At 40.3% G+C, this 21466-nt stretch overlaps 1 protein-coding gene across 1 annotated transcript in view; it reads left to right on the top strand.

Annotated features, from left to right (window-relative positions):
* Nucleotides 1-339: 339 nt before the first annotated feature.
* Nucleotides 340-21466, top strand: part of LOC126198645 (protein farnesyltransferase/geranylgeranyltransferase type-1 subunit alpha) — a 74239-nt gene continuing 53112 nt past the window's right edge. Inside the window, exons 1-2 of the mRNA XM_049935109.1 lie at nucleotides 340-485; nucleotides 7858-7981. Of these exons, the coding sequence (XP_049791066.1) occupies nucleotides 344-485; nucleotides 7858-7981 (266 nt within the window). The 5' untranslated portion in view covers nucleotides 340-343. The remainder of the gene's footprint in view (nucleotides 486-7857; nucleotides 7982-21466) is intronic.

The following is a 21466-nucleotide window of genomic DNA, read 5'->3' on the forward strand; positions in this document are numbered from 1 at the left end:
ACCAGAATACAGATATGGTACTTTGAAATTCTCCGTCGAGGTGGCAGTTGAACGACATTAATTGGTGGTAGAACACCGAAATTGGCGTCACAAAGTTAACCAGTTTTAACTTCTAGTGGCATGGCTAAAAGTGGTGTCACCCGAGGGAGTTCACAGGAATCTGGATATTTCCAAATGCAACTTCAGTATCGCCACTCGAGTTGCGAATGAGTGGCGTCACTTTAGTTACATGTCACAATAGTGTATTTGGACACCTGTTGGAAACCCGAATCACAGCATCTGTAGCAAAATCTGTGCTGTCTTTCGTATATAGTATCTTTGGTATTGTTGTTATTGTGGTATTATGGCGGATAGCAGTTCAGAAGAGCTGTATGATGATGCTATTTGGGTGTTTTATAAAGACAGAGTCAATTGGAAGGATGTTACACCAGTTCCGCAAGATGATGGACCACATCCCGTAGTAGCTATATCATATACTGAAAAATGTGCGTGATATTTTGCTGTCAGTCAAAGTAAACATTGTGTACTGGATAAGATTGTAACTATTGTTCTTCCATACATAACGTAGCCAAGGGATGTGTGTCACAATACGAGTGGAAAATATTTTTCAAGCTCTGTGTGCAGTGAATCATTGGTGTATAGTACTGTTGGGAAGGAAACATACGTAGCACGGCCTAGAATGTTTGCTGTTTACGACTTATTGAATTCACGATCGTTTGTTGACATCATACATTCTGTATAAAATTTGCCTAGACATGTGCAAATAAGTGGTAGTTTTATTAGAACTGGTAACAATCAGATTCATGGCATTCAGCCGCACGAACTAGAACTGAATGAGGTGCAGGTGAAGATGTTTGTTTAGAAAATATTCCAGATAATTAATAAACCGCGTTCAGGTGCACCATATTTGTAGTTGTTTTAAGTTACATGTACGGAGAGTGCCTCGAAATTGTTTTATGATGCTCATCTAATTGATTAGTTGTTACCAGCACCCTAAAAAACACGACGACGGGCGTTGGTCGAGACCTGTGATGTAACGAAGACGTGACGAGAGACCTTATAGTGTTATTGGTAGTATATTTATGTGCTCTGTGAGAAGTGTGCGTTTGTAGCAGACGTTTGCTTTGTGTGACGCTGCCTAATGTTTAATTTTGACTTTTGGAAAGTTGTTGGTTGTGGTGTTTGTAAAAGGGTATTTTGTGGGAAACGACGGTATGGATCACACTGTAAGGTGTGTTATACCACGCGATGGAATGTGTTTATACTACATCAAGCACTCTTTGGGTGACCGGCAACTATTTCAATGAAGTAAACTATGGAAATATTATTAGGTATAGAGAGAGTCATCTGATGTAACAGGGCCCAAGTCAAGATAAAAATCTATCTGTGGTAATGTAGTATAATAATCTTATTAAATTACACTCAACTGGAGTCTGAAATATCTTTTGCTTGATAAGTAGATAGAAAGTAAAGTCGTATGGCATTGTCACCCAGGAGATCCTAAAGGGCAGATTTAGATGCATAATTTCAAAGGTTTTTTTTCCTTTCTTTTTCTTGTACTTGTGGCACCTTTCATACACGAAGTGTGTGAGATGTGTATTTAACTGTATCTGGTTAGTGTAGGTGATAGTAAAGGGCCGTTGTAGTGTGGTGTCATGCCTGTGTTTATGATGAGGGAATGGTTAAGATGAAACCTAGTGCTGGCAAATAGCCTACATCTCTGGAAGAGCACCGAGGGGGCTGACAAGCTTAATATCCCCATCTGATGGACATCTTGCCACCGACAGTGTCACATGCCATTACATAATGAGACAGTGCAGCGAGGTTTGGAGTTTAATCCAGGACAGAAGTGCAAAGATAGGTGCTCAGGGAGCATACAATGCCATAACTCCAGCCTTCTGCCTTAAAAGCAAAGGGAAATCGTCCAACATCAAATGGTATACCCAGGCGATTACCCTGCATTAATAATTTTTGTATTCCTGTCTGTTATTTTAATATTAAAATTATTTCTTGAAATGATGTGATGGGAAAAGTACAAAAGAATTTCATTTTGACCTGCTTTATGTAGAAGTTATTTGTTTCCAACATGGAAATGTACTATCCTATGATATATTATCGATGTACAAGCCAAGGAATGAAAACCTTTGTCAGTGGTTAATATCAAGAATATAAACTGAAGACTATCACACCTTGACACACACACAGTGTTATCAGTTTTAAATGTAAATTCAGTGACAGAACTGTTAATTCAAAGGAAAGTCATTTGTTCATCAATGCCTCATATTAGAACTTGTCCTTTGAAGTGCATAATTATCATTTTGGTTGCAAATTTAACAAAGGAACTCACATGAATCTCTCTTTTCACCATCCATTTGACATGGCTGCCCTTCTGTAATCTTTCCACTGTGTCAATCATTATCTGGAGACCAAGCTGACATAAATGGCTCATGCATTGTCAGACCAATGCCAAAAAAGTTATTTTTTTCTCTCCCCTAAACTCCCGGCCATCTGGCTCTTCCACTTACATTTTCGCAAAGCCTGGCATATAGCCTAATGTAAGTTTAGACAAAATCTGTGAAGGCGAGTAGGCACAGACTTTTTGTTAGGCTAGTTATTTTTTTTAGTTTCTGTGTAGATATGAGGTTGAGTGATATATTTCGCAATGGTTCCCTGTGAACAGAATCGTGGCTGAGCTAACTGGATCACAGCAGATATGTTTGTCCTGCGCTAATGATCACTAGTCAGTCATCTGAACTATCACAACTTTCAGTCTACAGTAAAATAACATCCCATTATTCTTCGCTTTCAGGGACTAATTTCTATGTCAAATTCAAGATTATTATGACTATTAATTTTCAGAAGACAAGCCTGAACAACAATACAGGAGAGAGGCTGAAACAGCACATTTTGTTGTTGAGTATACAAAGCTGCAGGTGGTGAAGGCAATATCTAGTGATAGCCACCCGAACTGAAACATGACTGTCAGTGCTGAGAGACATATAAACAAGGTTTTATTTTTTCAAAGGGCTGTTCTCAAGTTACCTGAGTATACTCAGGATTTTAAGTTTCTACCAAAATAATAAGAGTGAGAACTAAGGGACTTTATGTTTAGGGTAAAGTGTTCCAACACTCTCCTTTCCCTAGTCTCAAATTTGATTATTCTACCTTTGGTCACTGTTTTTCCTCAGCTACCATGAGACCTCGCAGGTCATGAAACGAGTTGATACATAATCTGTTTATTTTATTTTTATTTACGTGCTTGTTTTACCTCTCAGGATTAGAACCTTCATACCTTTTTATATCTAACCAGACCTCCTTAGTCAACATAGCAGTAAGTCGAGTACATGAGCAGTATATAATGATGATGATGGTGATGACAATTAATTGCACAAATTAAGGAGAGAAGAAGATAAAGAAAGAATTAGTATTATGCCTGGGTACAGTGAAGATTCTTGGATCTGGTGGTGCTGTTATGGCGTGATAGATATGTGGCATGTGAGAAGAGGTGTTGAGGACACCACTGACTAGGAAGCTGGTGCATAAAACATTGTATATGAAAGCCATGACACCAGTCTGGCCATATCCACAGTGCTGTACATAGGAAGGACTGACATGATCAAACAACCAAATATTCCACTCATGTCCTAAGCAAGTGTTCATGGTTAATTCAAGTCATCTGGCATTATCACTATTTGTGCTGTGTTGAGTTACATCACAGTAGTAAATATTTCACAAGACTGGAGACTGACCTAATTTTTGTTTAAATTGAGGTGGAAATATTCTCTAAGTTTTTTGATTACACCTAGGGAAGGCAAGAGATTTTCTGCAAGCTGAATCAGTTTGTTCTTCTCAATTTAGATGCTTATCCAAGACATCTTTTACTGTGTTTGATAGTATAATTGGATATCATTAAGGATTTTTAGAGGAGCTATTTCACCAAACTGTCCGTTAATCAACTTTTGATGTAACATGAAGGTGATAAGTTACTTTTTAGCCTTCAGTTTAAGATTTTCTGTTGATCATGATACTGACTAAAGTTGTTTGCTGATATAGCAGCAGCAATGTCCCTAGGGCTGGTGTGTAGAAATAACTGGCTGTTGTCATTATATAATCAGTGATTACCAGGATGTAGTGCATATGAGATGACATGATATGGATATGCAGTGAGAACAGTAATGGACCAAGGCTGTACCCTGGAGGACTCTAGTGTGTGTGTGTGTGTGTGTGTGTTTCCGTGATTACTGCTCTGGCCGGCAGACAATTCTGTAATATTTGTTTTTGAACTAGCTGTAGAACTGCGTTGTTTGAGAAAAGCAGCTGTTTCATTTCTGTAAGTAATATGTCTAAAATCAGCATCCTCAAAAGCTTGCAGAAATCAAGCAGTGTCAAAATTGTCACTTCATGCCTATCCATGGTATGCATGGTGTTGTCAGTCACTTTAATAAAATTGCTGTGCTGTGATGTTTTTGGAGGCTTGACTGATATTGTCAAGGATCTTGTTAATTCTAAAGTAGTCCCTCAGTTGCTCATAAACAGTGATGTGATGGTACTGCAGATAATATGCTCATCAGGCCATACTCGCTTGGTGACCATTGGCTGTTGGTCATTGAAGGATACGGAAAACTAAAAGACGAAGATTGAAGGTACCAGTGAGAACTGGAATTTAATATTGACAGTGTTCTTAATCATACCTTCGGGATTCCATCTGTACCTGCTACCTCAGAACATTGCTTTATTTACTGTTGTTGTTGTTGTTGTTTTGGTCTTCAGTTCAGAGACTGGTTTGATGCAGCTCTCCATACTACTCTGTCCTGTGCAAGCTTCTTCATCTCCAAGTAACTACTGCACCCTACATCCTTCTGAATCTGCTTAGTGTGTTCCTGTCTTGGTCTCCCTGTACGATTTTTACCCTCCACACTGCCCTTCAATACTAAATTGGTGATCTCTTGATACCTCAGAACATGTCCTACCAACCAATCCTTTCTTTTGGTCAAGTTTTGCCACAAATTCCTCTTCTCCCCAATTGTATTTAGTACCTCCTCATTAGTTACGTGATGTACCCATATCATCATGATCATCATCATCATCAGCAGCAGCAGCAGCAGCAGGACTTGCTTCCAGCGAGCCGGTTAGGAACTTTGTGAATGATAGGCCTCCATTGGTTTTTGTCCTAGTATAGCTTTTCCCTCTCCACTACATCCCATGTTACTCCTCTCCTCTTGAGACCTTCCTTAACCTGGTCTGTCCATCTCTTTCTAGGCCGCCCAGTTGCTCTTCATCCTGGTACCTACATCTCCAAATACTGGCATGTAGTTTGAGTCTGGTGCATTTGCTTCACACGACCGAACCACTTCAATCTCAAAGCACTCATCCTCTCTTCTGTAGTCAATGTCAACTGCAGGTCTCTTCTTACATAATCATTCCTGACTCTGTCTCTTCTAGTTTTTTGTAGAGCTGACCTAAGGAACTTCATTTCACATGCTTGTAATTGACTCTCTTTCTCTTATTTATGACACAGGCCTCGACTATACATCATGATTGGCTGGAGAAAAGTTTTATACGTGGTCTGTTTGGCTCTTTCAGGGACTTCCTTGTCCCAGATCAGATTTTGTACTTGGTGGAAGAAGCTAGAGCCTTTTGTTATTCTGTTTAAGACTTCTAGTTTGGAACTTCCATCTCGTGATATGATGCTACCCAGATAATTGAAACTTTTCACACATTCAACCATCTCCCCCTCCAGTATGATGTGACAAGATGTGTGTGTCCTGGTAGTCTTCATTGCCACTGTCTTGTTCCTACTCACAGTTAACTTGAATTTTTTAAATTTTGTGTTCCAGTAATCTGGTCTCCTCTGAACCTCCATTTCAGTCTCTTCCCAAATGGCGATGTCATCAGCAAAAACAAAAGCATTGAGATCTTCATTTTCTTCTTGTTTGATTTCTTTTACGATTGTGTCCACAAGTGTAATGAAGAGTATAGGGGAGAGCGAACTGCCTTGCTGACCACCTCTCTTTGTCTTAAACCATTTTGATCTTCCACCTCCTACTTATAAACTGCTCTCACAACCATTACAGTACCTGGACTTTTTTAATTAATGAATCAGGAACATTATGTTTTCTCAAGCATTCCCATATTTTATTTACACTGTCATATGCTTTTTCCAAATCCACAAATACTACTGTCAAGTCATTTTATTTTTCTCAATATTAACCATTAACTGTCGGAGGGAGCTCTATTGTTCCCCTGTTACTTCTGAACCCATGCTGGTGTTCTAGAATTTTATGCAATCTTTTTTCTATGACCTTTTTCCATTATCTTAAGGCAGTGTGATTCCTCGGTAGTTGGTGCATTTCTTTCTACTACCTTTTATGAACAATGGTATTATAATTCCTTTTTTCCATTCACCTGGCACTTTGTTTTATTTCCACATCACCCCCAGCACCTGGTGTAACCATTGTATTCCATGGATTCCTGTGGCTTTAATCATATCCCCTGTCAGCTCATCTACTCCAGCCACCTTCCCACTTTTCATCTGTTTCAGGGAATTCTCTGTTTCTAACCAAGAGATTGGATCCTGCCCTTCCTTTAATTCAATGACTTTGGTGTCACTTTCATGTGCACCTTCCCCATTCACTAAGATTTCAAAATAATTTTTCATCTCTTCTCTGATACCTTCCATGTCCCTGATAATATCCCCATCCTCTGTTTAAATCGCTTTTATGTCTTCACAATCAGATCTTTTACTTTTCAATAACCCACATAGCAGTTTTTGATTCCCTTTGCTATCATGCTCTAGTTTCTGGGTGAATATTTCCCTACTCTTCTCCTTTTCCTCCTTCACAATTCTCTTTGCTTGGAGTTTCTTTTGTCAGTATTCCTTCTCTAGTGTTGTCACCTTGTGTTCATCTAAATGTTTTAAGAAAAATGCATTCTGTGGGGAAGATGCTGTCCTGTGGCTAACAATTTATCACAACACAGGAACATATTGCTGTTGAGAAAAGTTGTTTTATTTGTATGTAGGGGCTTGAAAAACAGCATCAAATTTTGATTTTTCTATGCTGAGTCTGCAGTGCTGCTGGATTTGACACTCTGCATACAACAGAGTGGACATTCCAGAGATTGGCATTGTGCACAAATGACTTCATTTTGCTCTACAGGTTTCTGTATGCATACCAAAATTCAGGTATTGGATTTTGCTTGAATCTTTTATGTGCAGAGTTTCATTTATTAACTATCTAGCATCATTCCATAGTCAGCCATGGAGCAGGAGGTATCTTTGCTTTAATACATCACTGAGGGGCATGTTTTTCACAAAACACAGTAAGCCTGTGACTGAATTCCCGCACTTTCCTGTGGTAAAGTTGTCTCATTGCTTATATTCTGCCTTTGAACATCTGAAGAGATCTTTTGTACTGCTTCAAGGTTAACCAGTATTAAGCTTCTGTAGATTATAAGGTGACACTTTTCTGTGGGGGTATGATCTCTGTCTGCCAGAAATTATGACTTTCCACATAGTTTGGATGGTCCCTCTTTCACTTTCTTGATTCCTGCATGCTGGTGGCTGTCAGAACATCAATCACTATATGATTGACCCTTTCTGGGATTCGGTCAGCATCTTGTTTGTCACCGGTCCTTAGTAGCCCCTATTGCTGCTTTTTGGACTGTCAGGCTGTTCAGAGACTAATTACAACATGTGGAGCCTCGCAGTCTATTGAATACTCAAAGCTGGAGAACACACGGTTTTTTAATTGTAATCATCTGTGTTTGTCACACTAATCTTTATGTTGTAATTTTTACAAACAGTAGTACAACATCCTTCATTGTACACGTGTTCATTAAAATTCATTTCTTTTGCAGTTGTTGACGTTTATAACTACTTTAGAGCAATCCTGAAATTGGGAGAGAAATCAGAGCGAGCCCTGCACCTTACGAAAGATGCACTGGACTTGAATCCTGCAAATTATACTGTTTGGCAGTACAGGTAATTTTTTTTTACTTTGTCTAGATTAGTTTGAGGTCACTGTTAACCTTATGTCTTCCAGGCTACACAGTAGACAGGTAGGTTTGATTTCTTATGGTTGTAATCAGTAACATAGTATGAGATTGTGTTGTACACATGGGGCACTTATGTGTTTTGTATGTACTGTATGTGTATTAGATCAGATTAACTTCATAGTTTCTACACCATTTACTTTATACTTTTTACACTATTTGCTGTAACGAGTGAAATGAAGGCCTGCTTTGTTTATACATCAGAGAGGAAAGGGACCAGAAAGCAGCAAAGGAAGAAGTGTAATGAATTGTGTGCCTATACATCAAGTAGCTATATGCAGTGTTGTATAAACAAGTATAGCACCCAACATCCAAGGTAGCAGGAAGTGAACCCCGTGCTACAGATAGGTAGTTGCTGTACAAGGTAGCTGTCTTTTACACTAATAACTGATGTGTTCACAGGGCATTATAACTGAAACACAAGTAATGTGTGCAACACAAAATAAAACAAGTAAGGACAGCTGACAGCAATGATCCCCCTTCAATTTACAAAAAGATAATTAACATTTATTAACACAGCAAACAATGAAATACTCAGCCTTGAGTGATGAGTGATGCATGACTCTGTAGTTAGAGCTCTAACACTAATCTAATTTTTATCACAGTGAAGGAGAACTATCCAATCTAGAGGTTCTCAAACTGTTTTGGTGACACAACCATTGTGCGATACTAAATATTTTACAGAGGGCTAAAATGTGCATTGATGTTCATTCTTTAATTATAATCGTTTAATGAAAATCATCCAAAAATAGATGCATTGTACACTACTGAATTCTACAGCAATGTACAAAACAACACACAACACACAAAATAACCTTATATTAGTTCCACTGCTAATTGATAAAATTATTTCCATTTAATGGAGATTATGAAGTTTTTATTTATTTTTTTATTTTTGACCAAATGTTTAATGCCAAGCTTGATAGAACGGAGTTAGGTTAGAGAATTCCCTCCCTAGGCCCGACAAGATGCCTCCTGAGACGCAGCAAGGTAGGAGTAGGCAAAATGCAACAGGGAATAACAATATTAATATGCTAATAGTAAACTGCAGGAGCGTCTATAGAAAGGACCCAGAACTGCTCTCATTAATAAATGGCCACAATGCCCACATAGTACTAGGGACAGAAAGTTGGCTGAAACCAGACGTAAACAGTAATGAAATCCTAAACTCAGATTGAAATGTATACCGCAGAGACAGGCTGGACAGTGAAGGGGGAGGAGTGTTTATAGCGATAAGAAGTGCAATAGTATCAAAGGAAATTGATGGAGATCCGAAATGTGAAATAATTTGGGTGAAGGTCACGGTTAAAGCAGGCTCAGACATGGTTATTGGGTGTCTCTATAGGCTCCCTGGCTCAGCAGCTGTTGTGGCTGAGCACCTGAAGGATAATTTGGAAAATATTTCGAGTAGGTTTCCCCACCATGTTATAGTTCTGGGTGGAGATTTTAATTTGCCGGATATAGACTGGGAGACTCAAACGTTCATAACGGGTGGCAGGGACAAAGAATCCAGTGAAATTTTTTTAAGTTCTTTATCTGAAAACTACCTTGAGCAGTTAACCAGAGAACCGACTCATGGCGATAACATATTAGACCTTCTGGTGACAAACAGACCCGAACTATTTGAAACAGTTAACGCAGAACAGGGAATCAGTGATCATAAAGCGGTTACTGCATCAATGATTTCAGCCGTAAATATAAATATTAAAAAAGGTAGGAAGATTTTTCTGTTTAGCAAAAGTGACAAAAAGCAGATTTCAGAGTACCTGACTGCTCAACACAAAAGTTTTGTCTCAAGTACAGATAATGTTGAGGATCAGTGGACAAAGTTCAAAACCATCGTACAATATGCATTTGATGAGTATGTACCAAGCAAGATCGTAAGAGATGGAAAAGAGCCACCGTGGTACGACAACTGAGTTAGAAAACTGCTGCGGAAGCAAAGAGAACTTCACAGCAAACATAAACATAGCCAAAGCCTTGCAGACAAACAAAAATTATGGGAAGTGAAATGTAGTGTGAGGAGGACTATGCGAGAGGCGTTCAATGAATTCGAAAGTAAAGTTCTATGTACTGACTTCGCAGAAAATCCTAAGAAATTTTGGTCTTATGTCAAAGCGGTAGGTGGATCAAAACAAAATCTCCAGACATTCTGTGACCAAAATGGTACTGAAACAGAGGATGACAGACAAAAGGCCTAAATAGTAAATGTCTTTTCCAAAGCTGTTTCACAGAGGAAGACTGCACTGTAGTTCCTTCTCTAGATTGTCGCACAGATGACAAAATGGTGGATATCGAAATAGACGACATAGGGATAGAGAAACAATTAAAATCGCTCAAAAGAGGAAAGGCCAGTTCGATTTTACACAGAGTACGCGAAGGAACTTGCCCCCCTCCTTGCAGCGGTGTACCGTAGGTCTCTAGAAGAGCGTAGCGTTCCAAAGGATTGGAAAAGGGCACAGGTCATCCCCGTTTTCAAGAAGGGACGTCGAACAGATGTGCAGAACTATAGAACTATATCTCTAACATCGATCAGTTGTAGAATTTTGGAACACATACTATGTTCGAGTATAATGACTTTCCTGGAGACTAGAAATCTACTCTGTAGGAATCAGCATGGGTTTCGAAAAAGATGGTCATGTGAAACCCAGCTCGCGCTATTCGTCCACGAAACTCAGAGGGCCATAGACACGGGTTCCCAGGTAGATGCCGTGTTTCTTGACTTCCCCAAGGTGTTCGATACAGTTCCCCACAGTCATTTAATGAACAAAGTAAGAGCATATGGACTATCAGACCAATTGTGTAATTGGATTGAAGAGTTCCTAAATAATAGAACGCAGCATGTCATTCTCAATGGAGAGAAGTCTTCCGAAGTAAGAGTGATTTCAGGTGTGCCGCAGGGGAGTGTCGTAGGACCGTTGCTATTCACAATATACATAAATGACCTTGTGGATGACATCGGAAGTTCACTGAGGCTTTTTGCGGATGATGCTGTGGTATATCGAGAGGTTGTAACAATGGAAAATTGTACTGAAATGCAGGAGGATCTGCAGCGAATTGACGCATGGTGCAGGGAATGGCAATTGAATCTCAATGTAGACCAGTTTAATGTGCTGCGAATGCATAGAAAGAAAGATCCCTTATCATTTAGCTACAATATAGCAGGTCAGCAACTGGAAGCAGTTAATTCCATAAATTATGTGGGAGTACGCATTAGGAGTGATTTAAAATGGAATTATCATATAAAGTTGATTGTCGGTAAAGCAGATGCCAGACTGAGATTCATTGGAAGAATCCTAAGGAAATGCAATGCGAAAACAAAGGAAGTAGGTTACAGTACACTTGTTCACCCGTTGCTTGAATACTGCTCAGCAGTGTGGGATCCGTACCAGATAGGGTTGATAGGAGAGAGAGAGAGATGATCCAAAGGAGAGCAGCGCGCTTCGTTACAGGATCATTTAGTAATCGTGAAAGCGTTACGGAGTTGATAGATAAACTCCAGTGGAAGACTCTGCAGGAGAGACGCACAGTAGCACGGTATGGGCTTTTGTTGAAGTTTCGAGAACATACCTTCACCGAAGAGTCAAGCAGTATATTGCTCCCTCCTACGTATATCTCTCGAAGAGTCCATGAGGAAACAATGAGAGAGATTGGAGCCCACACGGAGGCATACCGACAATCCTTCTTTCCACGAAAAATACGAGACTGTAATAGAAGGGAGAACCGATACAGGTACTCAAGGTACCCTCCGCCACACACCATCAGATGGCTTGCGGAGTATGGATGTAGATGTAGATGTAGATTAAGCCCCATGTCACATTCAGCATCCAGTCTGTTGGGGTATTTTGTCATTGTAGCTGCATATGCTGATTGTTTTGTTTCACACAGTTATGTTGTTGGGAACAGGAGAAGAACAGACAGAGCCTGTGTGGCAAGTTTTGGTTGTCCATCGCAAATGCTACACCAAAATTCAAGTGACATAGTTTTGAGTAATGATGCCATGCTTGACTAATGTTGATTCTAAAAAGGAATCATAGTTTTGTTTGACATATTTTCTGGCTTCTGAAAATTTGGTTCACAGGAATTCTGAACCCACGAATTCATTTCCAGTTTTGTAATCTGCTTTTCAGGGAATCATGTCGCAAAAGGTGCAGGCATATGGTGGAGAATGACCAATTCTTCAAATATTTCATTTGGTAATTCTGCTCTCTCTATAGAACACATTCAGCATTAAAAAGATTTCTAGTTCTCTTTTGCCAATATAAACAATCCAGAAATTTAATTTCTGCTTTGAAGGCGGTTGTTCTGTAATTAGTATTGAAAACTGTCCTGATTTCCTATTAAAGATAAATTTAATTCATTAGTTTTTCAAAATAGATCTGCCATAAAGGCTAGTCTGAGCAACCAGGTGATGCCTCTCAAATGGTCTTTTAATTTAAAAGAAATATCAGACATAAAAGCTTGTAATTCAGCTCATAGTTTGAATAATCTTGTTAAGGTCTCAGCCCGAGATAACCATTTAACCTTGGTGTGGAGTAGAAGTGTTTTTTGTATGCTGCCATAATCACCACACAGTATAGACAACAATTGACACTGAAGAGAGTACGGTTTAACATAATTGATTATTTTTACTTCATCACCTAAAGCCAATTTTAGATATGGCGGCATCATCTTTATTGTGAATGCTTGTCTATGTAGGATACAGTGGCTGCAACTACAGTTCGGTGCTTTACTTTTTATTAGTAATCCTGCTCTTACTTTTTTACCAGTTATTGCCTTGGTCCCATCAGTATGAAAATCGAACAGTCAAACCAATCAAGATGGTTTATAAAACAGAAATTGTTAGTGTGTTAAAAATTTCTCTTCCAGTAGTGTTAGTTGGCAGTGATGGGCACACAAGCAAGTCTTGTTCGAGTGAATGTTTATATGGACATAATAAAATTATCAACAAAATGGCTGGTCCAGAACAAGATAATTTGTTTGTGTTGAAGACGTCCAACTAGTTCTTGTTTGGTGTAGCCTGTGAAATCATTAATTCGATACAAAGGGGTGTCATTTGAAGGTTGCACTGTAGAAAGACGCTTTGCAGATTTTTCATCAAGCATACACTGTTTTAGGTCTGCCATACATGGTTTTATTAAATTCTCAGCATTAGTGTGCATTTTGCCCACTTGTGCAATGCGATAGCTGACCAAATACAATGCCTCCTTTCCTTTTTCATTCACAGTTTGAGCCTCATACTTCAGTTTTTTGACTTCTTAACAATAGTTCTTTTTTACATATAAAAATCCTTCATTCTTGTCTTTGCAATTGGGGTGTCAGTTTCTAAATGTCGAGGCATCTTAGCAGGTACCATGGACTATTAGAAAATAGCTTTGTACATAACGAGCAGAGAGGTGAGCCATTAGAATCAACATATCTGAGATTGGTGTGAGACTCTTCAGCTTTATAGACTAGTTGGAAACTTTACTGCTTGCAGCCTAGGAACTAGGAGTAATTACATCGCCTTTTCAAATTTCGGTCTTGATTGGAAATCTTTTAGGTTGATGCTGCATCTTTTATGTGAATCACCTTTGAGGTCTTGATGCAAGACTTTTTTGCAACACCTTTAAGCCAATGCTCCAGTCTATCTTTTAAAATGAACAATTTAATTTACAATACAGCAAACATAAAATAGTGCTGCCAGAAGATCAATAACAAACATGAATTGAATGTAGTGTAGTCTGAGAGTGGTGTGCAGGTTCACCATGCCAGATTGGATTGTGCATTGCAATCACAAACTTGAGTAGGAATTGTACTCCGTGTTGCACTGCGTGGGTTTATGTAGCCGCAGTTGGGGAAGCACAGTAGTGAAGCCATGAATACTTCGAGGCAGTTCCCAGCACGGTTGCTGCACGTGTGTGCAGTGATAGTTACCACATGCCTGCTTGTACAACCTAAATTCTTTTCAGTCAATAAAATTCTCCTGGGTTTGAGGCCGCATTGTCATCAGTGAAATTCTGACGTTTTGGCGACTGTTGCAAGGCGCCTTCCTCAGGGTGTATTGCCAACTGCTGAATGAGCACTAGTTTGGATACTTATACACTATGGAGGAGTGCAGAGGTCCCACATAAAATTGTACAAGGCCAGGAATATCTGTGTACAGGCTAGCAAAGCTTTGTTGTGGGGAAGGATCCGCCACATTCATGGTAGTCTCGACGCGAACAACATAAAACTGTATGAACTGCACCTCTTTCTGAGTGGGAAACTGGATGAGGATGACTGGCAGAAGGTCAACAGGTTAACCTTCCAACAAGCCACAAGGTCAAGTGAAAGTACCACTAGTCTCTAGGTGATGAAGTTGACAAATTGCAACGGAAAACAACAGATGAAGGACCAATTCTGGACATGCGCCGAACAGTGGTGAACTTCTCCAGCCATACCTTGAGCAATGCAGCCACAAAAATTTTGGGCAAAGGGATGAACTATGCAATCACACCAGAACTAGTACCGAAAGAAGACATTATTGAATCAGTGGAGGCCTCGGTTCATCATCTACCACAACCAGAAGCAGAGAAGATCCGACAAGAAACAGTACGAGTCTTGGCTCACGCAAAGCCTCCGAAGCAAAACATCAGTAAGGAGGAATGTCATGCCATCAAGGAGCTGAAGAACAACTTTCAGATAGTGCTAATACAGGCAGACAAGGGAAATGCCACCGTAGTGTTGGACACAGTAGATTATAGCAAGCAGATGGAGGATCTTTTGAATGGACCCATTTATCATAAACGTAAGGGAGATCTGGAAATGAAATGAAATCGATGCAAGCACTGCTGAAGCAAACCAAGATGAATTTTGATGCGACCTGATGACTCATTCCACAGATGCCACAGACACCAAGAATATATGGTGTACCAAAGATCCACAAAGAAGCCTTTCCTTTACGGCCGATAATGAGTAGTATTAACTCACCAACCTACAAATTAGTGAAAGAATTGGCTCCGAAACTTAGACGTTTAGTGAGCCATACAGATTCATACATTAAGGACTCCACCCATTTTATAGCAATTTTTGAAAGAAAAGTGTGTATCAGATACGGATCTGATGGTCAGTTTTGACGTGAAGTCTTTGTTCATGAATGTACCCATGACGGACACCATGAACATCTTAGAGGAACACATGGCACCTGATATCTGCGAGCTAGTGCGCCACTGTTTGACGACCACCTATTTTAGGTGGAAAGGGTTTTTATGAGCAGACGGACGGAGTAGCCATGGGTTCCCGTCTTTTGCCGGCCGCAGCAGACATTTTTATGCAAGTGTTTGAAGAAACAGCACTCCAGTCCGCACCATTATGCCCAGAATGCTGGCTACAATATGTTGATGACACCTTTGTTATCTGGCCACACGGAGAAGAAGAGCTTCAGAACTTTCACGAACATCTCAGCCAGCAGCAGAGCAAAATTCACTTTACCATGGAGCTAGAAAAGAATGGAGTATTGCCTTTTCTCAACGTGGAAGTTTACCATAAGCCAGAGGGGAAGGTTAGACACAGAGTTTATAGGAAGCACACCAACATGGCCAGGTACCTGCATGCACCCTTCCACCACCTTCCTACGCTAAAGAATTCAGCCCTGCAAACTTTAACTAAGAGAGCCTACAGGATCAGTGATGAACACAACCTGCAAGTCGAACTACAGAACTTCAGGTCCATTTTTGGAGCTAATGGCTACAACATGATGATGATGATACACAAAACCATGGTGCAGAAGGAGGAGGGCAACAGGGAAATGCAGAATGAAGCGCAGAACACTGTCGTGCTACCATATGTACAACGGGTTACTGAACGTCTGGGCAAAATTCTCCATCGGGCAGGCATTAAGCCGATTTTTCATAGCAAAACAAAATAATAGACATTCTGGGCTCGACGAAAGATACAATCGATAAGTTTCATGCTGCCGGAGTTTATGAAATTGGGTGCGAATGTGGACTGGTGTATGTAGGTGAGACTGGGCACCCAATAAGCACAAGGTTAACTGAACACAAGAGATATATCTGCCTCAAACAATACAACAAATCAGTGGTGGCGTAACATCAGTAACAGTGCAGGATGAAGATCGAATTTCGAGAGGTCCCGCGTACTGGTGAAACAGCCATTTAGTTTGAGGAGGAAGATTAAGAGAGGCTATAAAAAATAGCTAAGCAACCCGACAATATGAATAGAGAAGACGGGTACCGACGTCCAGCATCTTGGCTGCCAGCTGTGACAGCTTTGCGGAAGGACAGCTCTTGCAGAGCAACAGGCACGCGGTAGGCCACAGCGGTAGAGGACTGACTAGTCGATACTAGGTAGTTAGTAAACAACGCTATGTTGTAATTGCCGCTAAGTCTCCTATTTGCCGATTTCCACCAATGCAAGCAGTAAAGGTAACTCCAATGGAAAACACCCGTTTCTGCCTATGACAACACGCAGTGCAAAGACCAATAAAATGACCTCCTAATACCCTTCCTCCTCACCCTCACATCCAATGACAGCACTCCTCCACAGTATATAAGTATCCAAACTAGTGCTCATCCAGCAGTTAGCAATACACCCTGAGGAAGGCGCCTTGCAACAGACACTGAAACGTCGAAATTTTACAGATGACAAGGCCTCAAACCCAGAAGAATTTTATTGACTGTGACAGCGGCCGCGGAAGTCTACATTTACAACTAAATTCTTTGTTTGTAGTTTTTGATCATAGCATTATTGTAGAGTTATCATCATGTTTGTTGCCCCATTTTTGGCTATTACCCACTTAGAGAAAAAATAACTTTTATAAAAAAACATTCTCAGTGTGTGAAAGACTTGCTGTACTTCATTCTTTAGGTTGATATTATTTTGGCGGAGCCCTCCCAGAGTCCTCGGAGAGCCCCAAGGCTTTGTGGAGCACTCTTTGAGTCTTGCTGATCTACTCTATGGAAGTTCAGCCTGATGATCAGTGTAGGCGAGTGTTGCTGGCAATCTGTGCATATTGGAACTGTCTGCAACTCTTTCACACAATGAACTGTGACAGGATTTACAGCTGTGCGGACTGATGAACTGCAACTGGCTAAGGGTTGCTGTGTGTACATATGTCTATTCTTGGTGAAAGCGGAAAGTAGTTCCTTGTGTCAGTGCCCTCTGTGTGACTGCCATCACTATAGGTGGAAGTGAACACTTTGAAGGTCTCATGGTGGAGGCATAAACTAGCTACACGTTGAGCACCATCTGTGTGGTGGCAGATTTGAACTGAGTGGTATGTGGCACGGAGATTGCCTGCTTGGTGGTGCCCTCTGGTGTTTATTGCTGCATACCATGTCTATGCAGCCTATAGTAATGCATATTTTAGTGTTTTTTTCTAATTAGATGTTAAACATTTGAGGTAGAAATAGGAGCCCAGCACAGATTTTCTCAAAAGTTTACTGATGTCATGCTGTACCTCTGAGCAGTTAATTAGTTAGTTGTTTATTTCTCCATAGATCATTTACAAAATGTCAGACATAGCCATTAATTCTTAATTGAAAATGGAAACAATTTTTGAAAAAAATTAACTAATTAATGCATACAGTAATATTATCTTATAAGAAAAATACTTTAACACCATTCATTTGTTTAACATCACTGGTCACTGCCCGCTTACCCCCCCCCCCCCCCCTCTCCCTCTCCCTCTCCCCCCCGCCCCCCTCACTTCACTGGCATCAGGACCTCGGCAGTACTTCAGCATTTTATTGAGTTATTCGTGTTGTCACCTAGGCCCGTCTGAAAAAGCTGAGTCAGCACCTCACTACCATGATGAGATGTTGAGCTCCTGAAAGTGCAAAAAGATCAGAATTGTCTGTCAGAGATACCGGGCACAGGATTTTACATAACGAAATATTAAACTATGACAGTTTTCTGTAAATAACAGTTGTTTATTGATAAATAATGTTAATTTTTTACCATTCCATTCTGTGTTATCTAAATAATCCTCAACTTTCTAGTACAGATGTAGGAAAGTTCTTGTAGTGTGTAAATACTTTAGGATCAAAGGAGACCACTCACAGAGAAGTAGAAATGTTGAGTTGTCAATAGACACATACAAAAAGAGGGAAAACTTCCTAGCTTTTGGAGTTATTCTTTGATGAGCCAGAGTATAAAAAAAACAACCCACCCACACCCAATCCTTTCTCGAGGACCGGCATTTTCATTGTCGCATTGGTGATGCCATGTCTTACTCTATGTTCAGGAGAATAGGTGTCCCTGGGCAGTGTCCTCAGTGTCACATTGTTTGCCAAGGCTATCATTGACATTTCCTCCGCAGTCAGGAGCCCTGACAAATGCTCTTTGTTTGTGGATGACTTTGCAATTTTCTACTCTTTCTCTGATCTTACAACAATGACGAGGCAACTACAGCTGACCATTAGGAGGCAGGAAACCTGGGCCCAGACAACTGATTTTCGGTTCTCACCCGAGAAGACTACATCATGTGTAAATTTTAACCGTGCTCGTCGGAGTTTTAACCAACCAGTGCTCACAATGGGGAACAATATTTTATGTTTTCAAGACACTGCGTGCTTTTTGGGTTTATTATTTGACTCGAAATTGACTTGGCTCCCACACCTGAAAGACCTACGAACAAAGGGCTTCCAGTCATTGAATATTTTGAAATGCCTTAGCAGAAAAACATGGGAAACTGATTGGTCCCACCTCCTGCAGTTTTATAGGGCATTTGTTCGATCATGCTTAGATTATGGCAACATAGTCTTTGGATCGGCCCATCCTTCCTACCTCAGGATGTTAGATGCTATCCACCATGAGGGCCTTTGGTTATTGACTGGAGCCTTTTGAACCAGCCCAGTTCTGAGTCAGTGTGCAGGGGCTGGTGAACCACCACACTGGATTCGGAGACATATCATTTTGGCTCAACAGGCGCAGAAAATCTCAGCCTCACCTCAGTCATTGACATTTAGTTCAGTGGTCCAACCCACCTTTGAATGACTGTTCAGGAATTGGACCCATGCAACCAAGGCATTTGGTATATGTGCTACAGACTGTCTCAAGGACCTGGATCTCTCAGGTGTCAAAATACACTGTCAGGGCTGGAATGCATTGCTGCTTTGGCGTCTTCAGAGGCCCAAAGTGATTTTAAGCTTGACACAGTACAAGAAAACTTCTACTCCAGATTTTGTTTTTACAACTTTGTTTTTGCCCATTTTTAATACGTATCGAAGTTTTATCGTTGTTTATACAGATGGATCCCAGCAAGAGAATGCTCTCCATTGTTCTACTGTGTTCCCTGATAGGGTTTTTAAAGTGCATCTTCCAGAAAAATTTACAAATTATGATGCGGAATTATATGGTATTCTGATGCCACAGGAGAGGGTTCGCAGACATTACCATACAAGGTTTCTTGTCTGTTCTGACTCTGTTAGTGCACTACAAACACTTCACCAAATGTATCCAGTGGACCCGCTGATTGAACTCATTCATGACTCCTTACAGCAGGTCCAACACTGTGGTGAGGAGGTGATCTTCTGCTAGGTACCTCGCTACAGTGGGACACAGGGCAATGACATGGCCGACAAAGCCGCCAAGGAAGCATGTTGGGATAGTGCTGCCCATCAATGTCCCATCCCATTGCACGCCATCATCTCATTTTCTGACAGATGCATCATGCACCAGTGGGAGGCTGCTTGCTTGCAGGTGACAGACAACAGACTGCGTTTGCTCAAATCGACCATAAAGGCATACTGGACTTCATTTCAGCCTCGCTGCTGGAAGGAGGGTCTGCTTACCAGACTGCACATCGGGCATAGCCCTTTAACGTGTGGCTGCCTCCTCTGGCAGGAGGAACCACCACTCTGTGAAGTTTGTGGTGTGCTGCTTTCAGTTCAGCATATTGTGACTACATGTGTCCTATATAATGATATTAGGGTAGCCCCCAGTCTCGCTGGAGATCTGCCCACCATCCTCGCAGATACCGATTCCAGTGTTACAGGGGTGGTGAAATTTTGTGAACTGTTAGCCTCATCCTTAAAGCAAAGAACGGTGGACTTTAATACATTATAAACTGCTCCATATGTGGGGATAGCCTTTGTCCCCACCCATGAGATTTGCATGCTGACTTTTCATCAGGGTGCTGATGACTGTGATGTTGAGTGCCCCATCAACCCAAATAATAATAATAATAATAATAATAATAATAATAATAAATAATAATAATCTTCTGACTTCTTATTTTTTAGTTTTTGTATTGTTTATTGACTTCATACTCTGTGGAGAGTAATATCATTAAACTTTCCACATAATATTTTAGTGGAACAACCTTTGATTTTGGGAATATGTTTATTGTTTCTCTGCTATATGTGAAGATATTCATTCCTAAAATTTACTACTTTCTCTGGATCATTCATTGAGCACAGTATTTTATCCGTAAGTTTGTGTGATTCTGTTTTCCTGTTTCTGGTTTTATGATCTGCCATATTGCTTTGCTTTTATTTTCAGCAATAAGTATAGTTCTATCATTTTCTGACGTTTTGGTGCAAGCAACACCTTCATTGGTTGTTCTGACTCAGTGGCAGTAAACCTTCAGTTTTCTGTTTCCCATTGACATTGCTGTCTTTGGCACACTAGGGGAACATATTCTTTTATAATTTTTTTTATAGCCAGTTGCCATTCTTTCTCCTACTCTCCCAGAGCTTGCTTTTGTGACTTTTGTTTCACAAAGTTTTGAGACATTTGATATTGCTAACTTCCTCTTGTGATCTAGGTGCGACATTTGCCAGCTGCTCTGCAATTCATTTCCCTGTATGCCTGTGTGAGTTCTAATCCATGTAAAGTTATAAATCAGTTCTTCTTTTGCAACATTCTTATTTCTTGTTTGCTCAATTGGACTGTTGTATGGTTTGGATTCTTCAAAGAATATAATGGTATTTTACTGTAGATCTGTTTTACTGCCATTCTTTGTAGGCCATATAAAGTGTTTAGCTTTTCAAGAGCCTTTAAAATGGCATAGTGCTCTGCCTGATTGTTTGAACATTCATTTCCCAGTTTACATGTACGCTTTTTGGTGATGCAAATTGCAATGCCTCGTCCTAATACTTGTTCAGTTTTACTCCTGTCAATGACTACTTCTATCAAGTACTGTCTCGTGTTATTTATTTGGCTAGGAATGCAAATATTAGCTGGGTGATTCCAGTTTTATCAGGAACAGCAGTTTCTAATGTTTCTGTTGCATTTCCAGTTTTAATTTCATTGTTCACTATTTCCTGTATTTTGGTAATTATTGATGTTAGCCCCAATAGAGTACACTGCACTTTGTTAGATAATGCTTTGTAGGGTTTGGCAACCTTGATGTTTATTAATCACTCTACTCATTTGTACCTGTTACAATTGAACTGCCTTGTTAGAGTGTAAATCCATACTGGAGATGTAT

This window comes from Schistocerca nitens, chromosome 8, assembly GCF_023898315.1.
Source record: "Schistocerca nitens isolate TAMUIC-IGC-003100 chromosome 8, iqSchNite1.1, whole genome shotgun sequence".
Taxonomy (NCBI): Eukaryota; Metazoa; Arthropoda; class Insecta; order Orthoptera; family Acrididae; genus Schistocerca; species Schistocerca nitens.